The following is a 14,107-nucleotide window of genomic DNA, read 5'->3' as shown; positions in this document are numbered from 1 at the left end:
GTGTTGGAGCATGAGGCAAGACACAGGCTGCCTGGGAGAGAGTGTTTACTATGGTCCTCTGCTCACCTGGTGATCGTGGGGGGACTCTGGGGAATCAGATGGATGATGAGCAGAGCTGCGAGGAGGAGAGGGGGCAGTGTCCCAGCAGGCTTGCTCCAGAGAGGGGAAGGACCCCAGACTGTGGCCAGGGCCTACAGGGGAGTCCCCCAGGGTCAGGACCGGCAGCTCTGCAGGTGGGAGCTTGGGAGGGTCCAGCAGTGTGGGTCCTAGGGCTGCTTGTTGTCTCTGTCCCATCGTCCCTGTGTCCAGCTGGGCCACACGGGGAGCTCAACATCATTACAGGTAGGCAGCTTTACTGTCTGTGTTGAAGAGGCTGCAGCTTTCTATGGTTGATTCCATGGGAAACACACGTGCTCTTCCATCAAGTGATGGACTTTTTATTTCAGAAAGTCTTTGGCTAATGTGAATTACTTGTGTCTGGAAAATGTGCCTCTTTTGCCTTGTTTTTTGTTTGTTTGGTTTGGTTTGGATTTTGGGGGGCTCGATAATTTTTCACTATGCTGGGGATGGAGCCAGGGCCTCCTGTATGCTAAGCACAGCTCTAGTCCTCAGCTATTATTGCAGCCCCTAGCATGAAGTGTTCTGGAAGCCTTTCATTCTCCCCCAGCCCCACAGGGCAGGCTGACCAAGGTCAATTTATATCAGCCGCATGTGGCTATTTAGTGTGGGTAGCAGGGTTAATAAAGTTAGCAGAATGGGGACAGACTGTGTGCCACGGAGCCCTTGCTGTGGGCCTGGCAGTATCCCACAGCCCTGTCTCCTGGCAGCCTGTGGAACTGGACACATCCTTTACAATGTATCAAAATGCACTTGGAGATAGTGCAAGATTAGCAGCTGAAACAAGATAGTTAGAGCAGAACCTTGGGAACATTTCTGAAGCTCTGGCAGGGACCACATAAAAATTTTTCTTTCTTGCAGGAGCAGATAAGATCATGGTGTGGTTATCCTTCTAATACCACAAAGTTGCCCCACATTTTCCATAAAATAACAGCACTGGGGAAAATGGGGAATACCCGTTCATTACTTCCTTGAAACCCCTTTACTTTAGAATCTCAGTTTGTGAGCTTCTTCAACATGCATCTCCCTAGCTGTATTAGGGAGAACTTGCTATCTTCTTTCCTACACGAGACCAAAGGTCTGGGATTGGATTAAATCGAAGACCTGCAGGTTCTCCCCTTGAAAGATGAAGGAAAGTGACCTGAAGGTGGGTGTCTTGGTCAGGATGATCATGGATTGTCCCGTGGTATGGATTCAGCTGCAGGGATGGGAGTCTTTCACATCGACCATCTGGATACTGGAGAGTCACACTCTGGGGCAAAGGAGGGGCCAGCAACCAAGGCTCACCTAGGCATGGGCAGTAGAGTCTCCAATAAAATGGATAAAAAGTCCTGTTTTAGGGAGCTGGTGTCCTTGTGGGTAGAGATGGCTCACTGGGTCTCAGCCCTGTCTCCACACTGTACATGTTAGCTCATTTCACCTTCACACTCACCCAACACAATCACTTGTCCTCATTTCCCCAAGGAAAAATCAAGGGCCAGGGAAGTCCGGGGTCCCACAACGAGCAAGTGGCAAATTAGTATCTCTACCTGGGGGGTCTCAGTGCACCTCGAACTTAAAAGTGTGTGTGATTTACCAGGTGGTAGAAGTTGAGACATCCATTCAGTTGGTTTGGCTAGTGTGAAAATTACTTTATCCATGTATGTACCATGGTGGGCCAGGACCACCAGCTGTACTTCAAGCTGCACTTTCGCTTTTGTGTCTTACAGTGATTTCCCTCAAAGCTTCGGAAGAGTCATCTTTCAAGAAGAAAAAAGAGACCTGGGCATTTTTTGAAGGTAAGTTTGGCCTGGTTGTTCTAAGATGAAGCCTCATTTTTAGACAATAGAAAAAGAATAAACTAGGAAGAAAGAACCCTAACTTTTCGATTTTGCCATAACATCAAATTGTGGTTTTGTGATTGAAATTTAGGAGTCAGGGGAATCCTTGGGGTCTCAGCTACAGGTTCGGAAAAAGTGCAGGTTACAGTGCCAATCTGCTTAGATTAGATGGTTTTCTGGTTCTGTTTTGCTCCAGAATTCTTACTCCAGGTGATACCAGGGAGAGATCGTCTATGATGTGTAAAAAAGTAAAAAGTGTATCACTGTGACTTTGTGTTATTTCAGATTGCTTAAGGACTTTGGGGTTCTAGAAAGTGTGAAAATCTTTAAGCAAGTTGTTTTCCCAGCCTCATGAGTCACTCAGGCAGCTCTCAACACAGATGCCTGTACCACATCCGGAGGGTTCTCCTTTGGTTGGAACTTACTGAAAGTGCCTCAGGCGATTCCAGCCCGCAGCCAGGCTGAGGTCCACCACCTTAGCAGAGGCTCCCTTCGAGGTCCCTGCCAGCAGCATTAGTGTCACCTGGCCTCTTGTTACCAAAGCCCTCTGCAATCTCTGCCTTGGCTCAAGGTCAAAAGTCTGGGGTGTCACCAGGTGATTTGGTTGGCACCACTGTGGGGGTGCTCCTGGCATCTAGAGGTTAGAGGTCAGGGACAGTGGTCAACATCTCACAGTGCACCTCACAGTCCCACATTAAAGAACTCTGGCCCCAAGAGTCAAGGCTAAGCCCGGCCTTGGGGAAAGGGAAGTTTAGAGAAATTGTCATCCCCCATCCATGTGACTGAAGACTATGAACTGAACAGTGAAAGACTGTACGTGTAAGTTCTCAGGCAGGGCCTCTGGTCCAGGAAAGACTAATTAGTGTTAAAGGGGACATAGAACTTGGTGGAGGTGTGGGATTTATTGATGAGGAAAGACCCAGCCAGATGGGGTCAGAGAAGGGGAGCAGCTTTAAGAGGGTGAGGGGGTCTTTGGATTCAAAACCATCCACGAAATGGTGTACTAAGGTACCTTTTCTCGGGAAAATGTCATGTAGTTTTGAATTTTTATTTTTAGTAGTCCATGTTTGTGGTATATAATGATTACATTTATCAAAGGGAGTTGGTACATGCATATAACATGTCTTAATTCTTTCTGTGTCCCCTTCCCTACCTCTCCCTCTCCCCTCGCTCCATCTTTTGGTCCACTTCCCATTTGCAAAAGACTCATCTCTCTGTTTCCTATTATCTGTCTTTTAATTGTGCTCTTTAATTTATCTATGCTTTGGGTTTCTCATCTAAAAAAAAACCATGTGCTATTTGAGCTTGTGTGCCTGATTTACTTCACCTTACGTTATGGTCTCAAGGTTCATCCATGTGGGAAAACATCATTTTAATTATGAACAAGTTTGCAAAGCAGAGGAGTCAAGCCTTTTGTTAGAATTTGGTGTTTGGTTCAAAGTCCTGAGTATTTCTTCTTTGAGATTGTGTTTGGGCAGAAACAATGACCCTTTGTATTCCCTGACTTTTCTTCTGCATCCTTTCTAGCAGCCTTTTCTTTATCTGATGACTTTCTCTTAGCAAAATAGTCCCTCCTCTTGCCCCCAGACTCTCATTCAGGGACGGCTTACCCATGGGCAGGGATAGAAGTGCCTTTATTCCCCAGAATAACACAGTAGAAAAAGCAAGGTTTACTCTTCTTTTTCCATTTAGTCAGTTGAGGCAACCCAGTTGATTGTTACCCAATTTCCAGTGCTGTCCTGTGCCTTGGCCCCGTGATGGGGTGGGTCCCTGAACAGGTCCTGGGGCGTCTGATGTGTGTCAGTGAGGCTGTGACTTATCAGATGCTAAGAATCCCTGGGGAGATTCAGGGCTCCACCCCAGAGGTTCTGACTATTACATAAGGAAGGGGTGGAAGAATTTGCACTTCCTTGGGGTTGGAGGTGGTTTGATGCAAGTGGTCCGAGGACTGTATTTAAGAACATGGTTGAAGCCCAATCCAGACTTTATGTATTAGGAAAGATTGCAGCGCCTGGTCCCAACACACCCAGCATCACCAGAGCCTCTGAGCACCATGCCTGATCATCAGGGCTTTACACTTCCCTTCTCTTGGTGAAAGCTGTTGCATGGCATGCACACCCTCTCCATGGCAAGACTCAGAGCCAGGCTCTGGGCAGCTGGTGTCATTGCTGCCTCCTTCGTGCCTAAAGCAGCTGTCTCCCAGCTGGCCTTTTCTCTGATTACAGCAGCAGAAGCAGAATCATCTGTGTTTTGCTTTTTTAACCCATCACAGTTCTGGTGAGGTCAGGCATGGTGATGAAAGTTCCCAGTGCAGGCTCTCAGGCCTTCTGCCCTTTTGTTCCTGGATGAGAAGGCTTTGGTGTGGGGTGAGGATGGATGGCTGTCCTCCTGGGGCTTAGCCCGGCCTGGCTGTGTGCCTGCTGAACAAAACAAGCATCGATTGTCCGGCCCCTGGATGAGATGCCAGAGCAAGTTAAAATCCCTCAGGGCTATTGTTCAGGTATTACGCCCTCAGCAAGATGGTTTTATGGGTTGCAAAAAAAGATAACAGAAGTACACAGTGTTATTGCCAGAACTGCATCTCCTAGGTGCCTGAATTTGCCCTGGAAATGCAGAACACTGACTCTGATTTTCTTGATTAAGCAGGAGTCAGGAGGGGTCACTAGGGCTTCTGCATGGTGTTGAGGAATGCTGGGGCCATCACGCTCCAAAGCAGCCTCTGCTGAATGCCCCACCAGGTTGCCAGGCAACAGGTGCCAGGGCGGGAGCTGGCAGGCTGACAGTGTCACCCTGCTGGTCTCCTTTCAGTGTGCACAGCCACCCGAGCCTGCTGGCCCATCTGCTTCAGGGAGTCCTGGGCATTTTGTGCAGTTGAGTCTAACAATGGCAAGGGTACCTCTGAAAGTTCAATGGCAAAAAATAAAATGGCAAATGATTACAGGAACAATAACATCGTTTTTAGAATACTGTGTGTGTGCAAGCCTATTTTGCTTTATTTTAATTTTGTGCTGCTGGGGTTTGAATTCAGTGCCGCAGCATGAGAGGCAAGCATTGCCTACACCCCTGCCCTATGTGGTATTCTATAAGCTAATTTCAGATTTGGTTAAAAGTGCAGAGGTTTTCTTAAATCTGGGCCTGAAGGTTTAGCTTCAGCTTTTGGAGTGTTGTTTGGCCAGGTCTGAGTTTTGAAACTTTTGAGCCAACATTTATAGAAAGATTGCTTTCATGCATGGTGAAAGGACAGATTGGAAGCTAGGCCAATGCTGAGCTCCTTTCCAACCTGAGAACAGTAGGAGGAGGGCAGGCTGAGGCTCAGCGCCACCTGGCTGTCCTGGCAAAAGGTGACATGACTCTGTGGTTCAGTGGCTCAAGGTCCAGCCTTTGTTTGCAGGACAAACCAGGAAGGGAGGTGTTGTCAATGGTTTGAACAGGCTCAGCAAATGATTGGTTTTATGCCACAAAAGAAATGCTGGAAACAAGGAAAAACCCGAACTTTAGGGGTCAGGTTGCTGCCAGTCCAGGAAAGGGATACGTTCTTTCTGAGCTTGTCTCCTCGGGTAAAGTGACACTTTTAAAGGTTCTTGTAGTTTCAAGAACAGAGCTGAGAGCAGGCAGGGTTAGTACTATTCCTGTGCATGTGGAGAACCACATGTGGCCAATGGCCACAGCCCTGAGGGCCCATGTGCTTGGCACAGAGACCTAGGCTTCTGGAGGACTGGCCAGATGTTTTTGGGTTCTGTAGCCATAGCTCCCCTTGGAGAGCTACCTCCTTCTGCTCCATGTCATGGAGGCTGCAACCTGAAACCGTACCTTGGGCCTTCAAGCTTCTGCCTCCTGATAGGGTAGGGCAGCCCCAGATGTGCACAGCTGCTGGAACCCTGCAGGAGAATTGCCAGCTGCTTTTCTTACTGCTGCCTTGGTCCTCCTTGCTTCCTGCAGCCCAAAACCAAGGAAAGATGAAAGTGAGCTTGGAGGTCAGGCCATTCTACTCCCTGGCAGGGGAATTTCAGCTGGATGGTTTCTCTCCATTTCCAGAAGGAAACGGAAGCCAAATGGCCTGCCCTTTGGTCCAGGGTCCCATATCTTTGACCTCCCTCAAGCATCCCTTCGGGGCAGATATAGTGCCCACCTGTCCCAGTTTTGTCTGGCCTGGAAATGTGCTTGTGTTATTTACCATGTTTTTTAAGCCAGAAATGGCTCTGCAATTCTGTTCACAGAGTGGTTTTCCCAACAGTATATAGATTCAAGACTTTTCACTGGATTTCCATGGTCCAGTCATCCTGTGTTCTGGTGACCCATCATTAATGAGTGTGAGCTCTGCTCTGTCCTTCAGTTAGGGTCTTGCTGGGAACCTGTGAGCCTGGCTGGTGTGGCCCATGCTGTTAAAAAGGAGGCCCAGGACCCTGTCCCCACTGACTGCTCCTTGTAGCTCCACCTATCAGCAGGATACACTGTCGCATGGACAGCAAGGCACTTCTGATTGGAGTGCTAGGACAGTTTTCTCTGTTTTCATCCCGAGCACCTCATGCCTGGTGACCTCCAGCTTTTCCCCTGTCCCTCTGGGATGGCTTTCTCCCCCAGTTTTCCCAGCAGCTTCCACATGGGAAATGTAGGTGCTCCTCAGCTGTACTTAAAGCTTTACTCTGGGTTTCTAGAAAGCTTCCTGGTTCCTCCAGGCACTGTACCTTGCCCCAGGCTCCTTTGTGGAAGGCTCTTCCTTTAGTTGCCCTGCCTGGCCCCCCTCATATGTAGGTACACGTGTGCCTGGCCTGAAGTGGTCCATGGTGTCAACAAGACTCACACTCCTGCCCCATACCCAAATCCCTGGATGCTCAAGTCTCCTTTTTTAATATATAAAATGGCATCTTGGTTTCGTATAACCTATGCACACCTCCCATGCGTGTTATGTCATCTCCTCGTGACTTATAATACCTATTGCAATATGAATGCCATGCAAATAATTCCTACATTGCACTGTGTAGGAAATAATGACAAGGAGAAGTCTCTCCACATTCAGCACAGATGCAGGTTTTTAAAGAATAGTTTTGCTCCACCCTTGATTGAAGCCATGGATTCAGAGGGAAATCTGCATTTTATTTTTAGCCCAGACTTCTGAGTGGCAAGGAACAGAAGCTTGCTCAAGCTAGCTCAGGCAGAAAAGCTGGGCAACTCCAAGAAGATGAGCGGACCCCTTGGATTCCATGGTTGAAGACTGCACCTGCTCCCTTGGGAGCCAGATCAGGGAGAGATGGAAAGAACTTGCATTTCTGGCTCCTCTCCCCACCGCCTTCCTTCTCATGGACCCTCAGCCTGCCTGTGGCTCCAGCACCAGTGCCAGCTGCCCCCAGCCCTGGCTTCCTCAGTTTAAGCACCTAACTGTCTGCTTCTCCTGGCCCCAAGGGCCTTACTAGGTGTGTTCCTGCTGACTCAGCACTTGCACTCCCAGGAACCTCAGCTTAAGAGCTTCAAGTGTGAGCCACTTTAAGGTTCAGATTATGGATGTTCAGCTTAGGGTCTTTTGTTATGGGAAGAACAGCTGGAGATATGGAGTAGCCAACAGTGAAAGTCTTAGGCATTTTCATGGCCAAAAGTTTCCCAAAGTGGCTGCCCCATTTTATACTACCACCAGCCATGGGTTGGTCACCCAGCTCACCTATATCCTGGCTGGCATTTGGTGTCACCACTACTTTTCTTTTTTTTTAGGTACTGGGGATTGAACTCGGGACCTTGCGCTTGCAAGGCAGGTGCTGGAACCACTGAGCTAAATCCCCGGCCCTACTTTTTATTTTAGCCATTCTGGATGGTGTTTGGGATATTCCATCCTGGTTTAATTTTGCCTTTCTTTAATGCTGAAGAAGTTAAACATTTTCTCATGCAATTGCTTAACACCTGTATATTCTCTTTGGTGAAATGTCTTCGTATGTTTTGCTGACTTTCTAAATAATAGAATTGTTTGTTTATATTTTACTGTTGGGTTTTGAGAGTTCTTTAGTTCTGTGCTGGATACATGGCTTCCAAGTATTTTCTTCCAGTCTATAGCTAAATTTCTTACCCTCTTCCTATGGTTATTTAAAGAGCCAAAGTTTTCAATTTTGATGTAACCAGGTTTGTCAAGTTATTTATTTTACTTATATTATGGTGCTGGGGATTGAACTCAGGGCCTCATATGTGCTCTGTAACTGTGCTGCTGCTGAGCCATGCCCAGCCTTCAAGTTTGATATGGAGGACACTGCTGGCATAAGGTCTAAGAACTCTTTACCTAGTCTTAGATCCCAAAGACTTTTCTCCTGTGTTTTTCCTAAGTTTGCTAATTCACATTTTTAAATGAGCAATATAGATCATTTTGAGTTAATTTATATACAGGATGAGAAGTTAATTTTATTTTTTGCCAATGGAAATCCATTTGCTCTAGCACCAGTTATGGAAGAGGTGATCCTGCTGCCACTGAATTGCTTTCTCAGTTGTCAAAACCAATCCAGCAGACTGGTGTGGCTCTGTTTCTGTGTTTCTCTGTGTTTGTTTCATCCATATGTGTCCTTCCACCACAACCTTGATGGCTGCAGTCTGGGGACTTTTGGAATCCCATATGGGACTGTTGTGCCCTGTGACAGTGGCATGCATGTCCTCACTTTCCAGATCTCTACATGTACGCCGTCCTCGTGTGCTGTGTGGGCATCCTCAGTGTCCTGCTGTTCACCCTGGTCATCATCTGCCAGTCTGTGTTCCACAAGAGGAAGTCCAGAGGTAAGACAACCACAAGATCACACCAACCAGGGACAGGCAGGGGAGGCCAGCACAGTGTCCCCGGGGTAGGAAAATCATCCTGTGTCAGGCATAATTTACCTGAGACTTGGCAACAAAGTGAGTGAGAAGGTGTTTTTTGCTCAGGCAATGCTAAAATAAGCTGACCTAGTTTCAGTCCTCTTTTCCTCAAATTCCTCCCTCCTTCCCGAATGGATGAGCCCAGGCTGCATTTTGGCTATGCCTTTTAAAACTGTATTTTTGGACAAGTTCCTGAACCAGTCTGAACTGGATGGCACATTCTCACAAGTGTCTGCTTGGCAGGAAGGTGGGACTTGGAAAGCCCCCCTCTGGCTTCCTTTCCTGTGGTGTCCCTGACTCCCTGGACTCTGTCCTCTGCCCCTTCAGATTTCCTTCTCAGGAATTCCATTTCTGGGGATGTCTCCCCATGAATGCTGCCTGTTCTATCTCCAGTCCCTGCCTCTCATGAAGCCTGGGTTTCTGTACCCAGCAGCCGAGAATCTGCCCAGCAGTGTATGTCCTTGTACTGTCCTAGAGCTGCCTTCCTGGTGCCTGCCACCCACTCAGTGACACCTGAGCTCCTCTGTTGTCCTACCCAACTGCCTCTCTGAGCTTGTGGCATGTGCTGCACTTGGGTGTGGGCATTGGCTTTTCCTGAGAGGATCCTGCAAACAGGGACACACATGTGGCCCATTATCCTGGGAATCTGGAGCGGGACAGGTGCTCAGCACATGGTGCAACAGGGGTTTGTTCCAGCTGCTCTGCTCCCAGCTGTTGCCCCTTGGAAGCCTCTGAGTCATTTCCCAGCCGGCTGTGTGAGAGTGAGATGCCCACTGCCGGCCCCCAGGGCAGGAGGCAGGGAATCAAAGCCAGGCCAGCAGGGCAGACTGGGACACACAGGGACCCAGCTGCTCCTCATGGGGTGGGCTCCAGGTGGCCTCGAGTGCACCTGTGCTCAGGTTTGGAGCCCTGCTCAGCTGTCGCCAGGGTTGTCTGCCCATCTGCTGTGGGCCAGGCACCTGGCTTGGCCCCTCTGGGTCCTATATGACAGCCACGTGGCCTCCATGTGACAGCAGGGCTGAAGACTTTGAGGAAGTCCCGGAAGGGGCATGACAGAGCAAGGCTCAGACCTCAGCCCCTTGGCAGGCCTCACATGCTGCTCAGGACAGCCTCAGCGCCTGGGCCCAGGAGTTGGCCTGCAGCCTTCTGTGGTGGTGGTTACTATGCATCTCCCCACTCTGCTCTCCCTGGCTCCCGCAGCCCTTTGGCACCTGGTGGGATCCCCAACAGCAGGCTCAGATTGGCACCACCAACCATACTGTGGGGCCAAGGACAGAGGCCCTGTGCGGTGTGCTCAGGTGTAGAGCAGCAGCCCCCTGCTTTCCAGAGCTGCCACCCTTACTCACACCAGACATTGCCACAGCAAGGCCACCAGCCAGCTCCCCTGACCTCCACCCACCCAGCACCCTTCATGACACATGTCCAGATGACCCTATTACAGTGTGAAAGGAGAGTCACAGGGAAGCTATGCTACCTGCCCTCACCCCATCTAATGCTCTCCAGTTCAAGGAGAAATAAAGGGAAAGTAATTTGTAAGGCAGTAAAACACACTTTAGGGTTGCACTTCTTTTCACAAGTGTGAGTTTCTTTGGTATTTGACTTGTGAAATCAATGTTATATAAGTGACCTAATCTGCATGTGACAGGGACAAGTGTAGGTGGATGCAAGTGTGCCTTAGAATCCATGAGGGGACGCTGCTTGTAAACTCCCAACTGCTGGCAAGCTTTCTAATAAAGGACACACTCTCACTTGGTTCTCACACCCTTGAAACGCACATTGCATATTTACTGGGACCAAAACATACCTTGTATTTGTGTCAAGTGGACTCAGGCCCCGGCTCCCATGAGTAGTCTTTTTCCTCTATGTGGATGTTGAAGGGTCATTCAAGTCAAGGGAGATAAGTCTTCACCTGTGGACATTCTCTGCATTGCCTGCACCCAGGACCCTGCCCCCATCAGATGTCGGTCCCCACTCAGAGTGGTAACAGGAATGCCCCCTGCCAGCTCAATTTTCTCCGGAAGACTGTGCCCCTGAAAACCACTGCCAGTGAGCAACGGATCCCAGCTGAGGCTGTGTCCACTGAGCTGGGGGCGACAAGGCCCCCGGGAGTCTGGGCCAGGCTCAGCAGAGGGCTCTTGGTGCACATGGGATGCTGTCCCTCTAGGTTCTGCTTTTGTCCTCACACACTCTCTGGGTGGGAGTTGTTTTATTCAGTCCCTGTTTCCTGGCTGGGGAGGCAAAGGCACCCAGAGTTGCCCCATTACTGCTCAGGATCCCAAGCCTACTCTGTCCTAGTCTGAGCCTTCTGCCTCCCCTGCAGGCCCTCAAAAAAGCCATTCTCCCTGTCACACTGCAGCCACTGGAGGGAGGTTCCCAGGAGGGTTCCACAGGGGATGGGCAGGGGGCTTGCAGGTAGGAGCCCCGAGCCTCCTTGGGGCCTGGATTGTAGGACTCTTCCTGGTCTTTTCCTCATGAAATTGGGGTCTGATAAATGTGGCTTTGTTTTAAGTTGGTCAAAAACCTTTTTCCTGGACACAGATGGAACAGGGTTCCCTTTCCCGTTGGTGATGGGCTCCACCCAGAGGACACAACATGGATCCCAAGCATCCCAGGTGGCTAGTGCTGCAAACAGGTCCCTCAGATGATGATGGAAGCATCATCTCTGTGTCCTGGACTGGGCTATGTGAGACGTTTATCTGGAAATGGGCAGGAGATCCAGGATGGCACCAGCTCAGCTCTGGGGCCACCTCTGAGATGGGTGGGACAGCAGGACTGGTGACACTTAGGTGTCCCCCTCACCAGCAGGCAGCCAGAGCCATCACCTGGGGACCAGGCTCCCTGGACAGGTGTAGACTGGACATTGGCACAGGGTTACTGTCCCACCTCCTGTTGGTTATAGAAAGTCCCGAGGGCAACCGAGACTCTGGAGGGGAGAGTGGTAAGGAGCTCGTAGTCATCTTTAAACCCGGCCTCCAAGAACACTACTGCTGTGTGTCCCCACTGAAAACTGGAAGCAAAGGCAGCCCCACCTTGGGGAGGAGGAAAAGAGCCCTCCCAATACTGCAGATGGCTGCTCCATCATTGCTACCCCTGTGGCCTGAGGACTGGGGCACTGGGCTGTTTCCCTGGCAACCAGCTGGTTCCCAAGTAGCAGGCACCATGAGTCCAAGTAGCTTCCTGGAGGTGCCAGAGTGACACAGGGATATGCATCCCTTGAGGCCAGGATGCATGCACCCCAGAAGGCTGCCTCCTTCATGGGTGGCTGCTGATGATCCTGGCTCCTCTGAGAACATCAAGTCCATCCTCAGAGATCAGGCCCTGGTGACTCAGGGGTAACCCATTCTCACAATCAGTCTGGCCATTTGATTCAACTAAAAATGTGAGAAGGCTGGGAACTACAATCTGTGGGAGGAGGGTCGGGTCTTTCCAGGGACTTCCTCCTGAGACCTGCAGTTTTCGGGTTAGGAGGGCAGATGTGCAGGAAGGAAGCCAGCTCTCTGTCTTTGGGGGCCACAGAGCACGAAGGTTTGCAGCCTGCTCCCTGGTCTGCAGCAACATTTGTGCAAACAGGGTGTCAGAGTAGCTGCTCTGCTCCTGATATGCACGCTGGAGGGATCCTGCAATCATCAGCCCAGCCTGGAAGTCGGGGACACTAGCCAGCCCTCTGCTGTGTCCCCTGGCCTCGCGCCCTCTGCTTGGCCTCCTGAGCTGGAGCTAATTGTACCATCTGTTGCAACCACTTCCTCTCCCACACAGCAAGTCTCTGTCCCTACTCTTTGTTGTCCTTGCAGTTCCCAGAGCCTCACCCCAGGCCTTTGCAGCTGAGTTACCCTAGAAAACAACAATCTTGGTGGCTCAGGCTGAACCCTCAGCAGTTCTGGATTCTCCAAGGTTTTTGCATGTTAAAGAGTTGATCAGTCTAGCTTGCTACCCCCCACCCCACCCCCCGCTTCCTGCATCTGAGCCTTGAAGGTTCTTTGAGGCCCCTGGAGCCAGCAGGGAAGAGGGGCACCTGACCTCATCACCTATACCCCTCAGAACCACTCCAACAAGGTCTGGTTGGTGCTCAGTACTGGAACCAGAGACAGGGCAACCCAGGGCTCTTTTACACCATCCTCCCCTGTCCCCAACCACATGCCCCTTGGCTTCCCTGAAAGACAAATGAAAAAGTGGTGGCCTTTCCTGACAGAGGCCCCAGGAGGTGGGAGCTGGGGCTGTATCCACTCATGCCCGACTTGGGATGGAGGGAGGGGCCACAGGACAGAATGCAGTGACTGGGGACTGTGGGGAGCAGAGGGAGACCCCAGGCTGGAGGAGGTCTGGGAAGTTGGGACACATGGACCACCCCTGGCTCTTGAGCTGGAAGCCCCTCGGGCTCTCACTGGCTGTCCTGGGTCTTGATGCTGTAGGAAGAGGGGCCACCTTTCCTCTAGGGGGACCGAGCTTCTCCTGTGGCCTCCTAAAATGAGTCCTGGCTGTAGAGCCTGGATTCAAGTTTCTTTATTTATGAATAAGATCTTCTGAGACCCTGAATAAATGACGTTTTGAGCCCCCAGGTGCTGACCATAAAACAAGACCCAAGCTCTCTGAGCTCTGAGGCCACTGGCCCTGGGCAGCTCCGAGGTGCCTTCTACACAGGGGTCTAAAGTGCTGGGCTAGGACCCACACACTTTGGAGAGGACACAGTTCAGCCCATAAAACCAGCTGTGACCTTGACGAGTTCACCAACCTCTCAGTGTACTTCAGTGTTTCTCACTGTAACCTAAGAGTGCTGAGAAGTTACTCGTGAGAGTCACCGTACAAAGCTGTGGTCTTCAAACATTTTTGCCTGGATAGCTCCTAAAATAATTTCCAAAACTGCATACCCTTGGCCTTTCTCTGTGGACATAGAAGCTTTTGCATCTTAAATGTGAATCATTTCAAAGAATGTTATTTCCTGATCATTGCATATATTGCTATCTTAAAATGCAGGGACAGGTCTAGCTCTCTTTTACATTAGAAGGTCTTGATTTTAATCATAACCCTCATTTATTTAAAGATGCCTTGGAAAAGATTTAGCTGTTTCAAAAGTTTATATTGTCCCGTTTTCTTCTTGAACTTTTATCTCTGGTCTACTTTCCCCACAAAATCTTATCCTACTTTTACACATTTTGTTTTGAAAGCACTTTACTGATCACCTTGTCATACTCATCTATAAAATAATGGTCTGTTAACAACTTTTTCATATGATTATTCCATAAGTCTTTAATTGTTAAAATACCCTTATAAGATTGTTATTAATATTGCCAAATAAACAATATTGAAAAACTAGAGTAAAATTAACCTAAATAATACATCTTATAGGTATA

At 49.6% G+C, this 14,107-nt stretch overlaps 1 protein-coding gene across 6 annotated transcripts in view; it reads left to right on the top strand.

The window, feature by feature from the left end:
• Vstm4 (V-set and transmembrane domain containing 4) overlaps positions 1-14,107 on the top strand; it is a 100,069-nt gene that overhangs the window by 29,736 nt on the left and 56,226 nt on the right. For all 6 annotated transcript variants that reach the window (XR_015451059.1, XR_015451058.1, XM_087210590.1 and 3 more), the window contains exons 3-4: positions 1,827-1,895; positions 8,574-8,681. Coding sequence is in view for 4 of the 6 variants with exons in the window: in XM_087210590.1 (XP_087066716.1) it covers positions 1,827-1,895; positions 8,574-8,681 (177 nt within the window). In the remaining 2 variants the exon portion in view is untranslated. The remainder of the gene's footprint in view (positions 1-1,826; positions 1,896-8,573; positions 8,682-14,107) is intronic.

This window comes from Heterocephalus glaber, unplaced genomic scaffold, assembly GCF_053883595.1.
Source record: "Heterocephalus glaber isolate CG9 unplaced genomic scaffold, H.glaber_assembly_v1.0 deba00001150, whole genome shotgun sequence".
Classification (NCBI taxonomy): Eukaryota; Metazoa; Chordata; class Mammalia; order Rodentia; family Bathyergidae; genus Heterocephalus; species Heterocephalus glaber.
The sequence above is the reverse complement of the archived record's forward strand: the minus strand, read 5'-3'. Positions and strand labels throughout refer to the sequence as shown.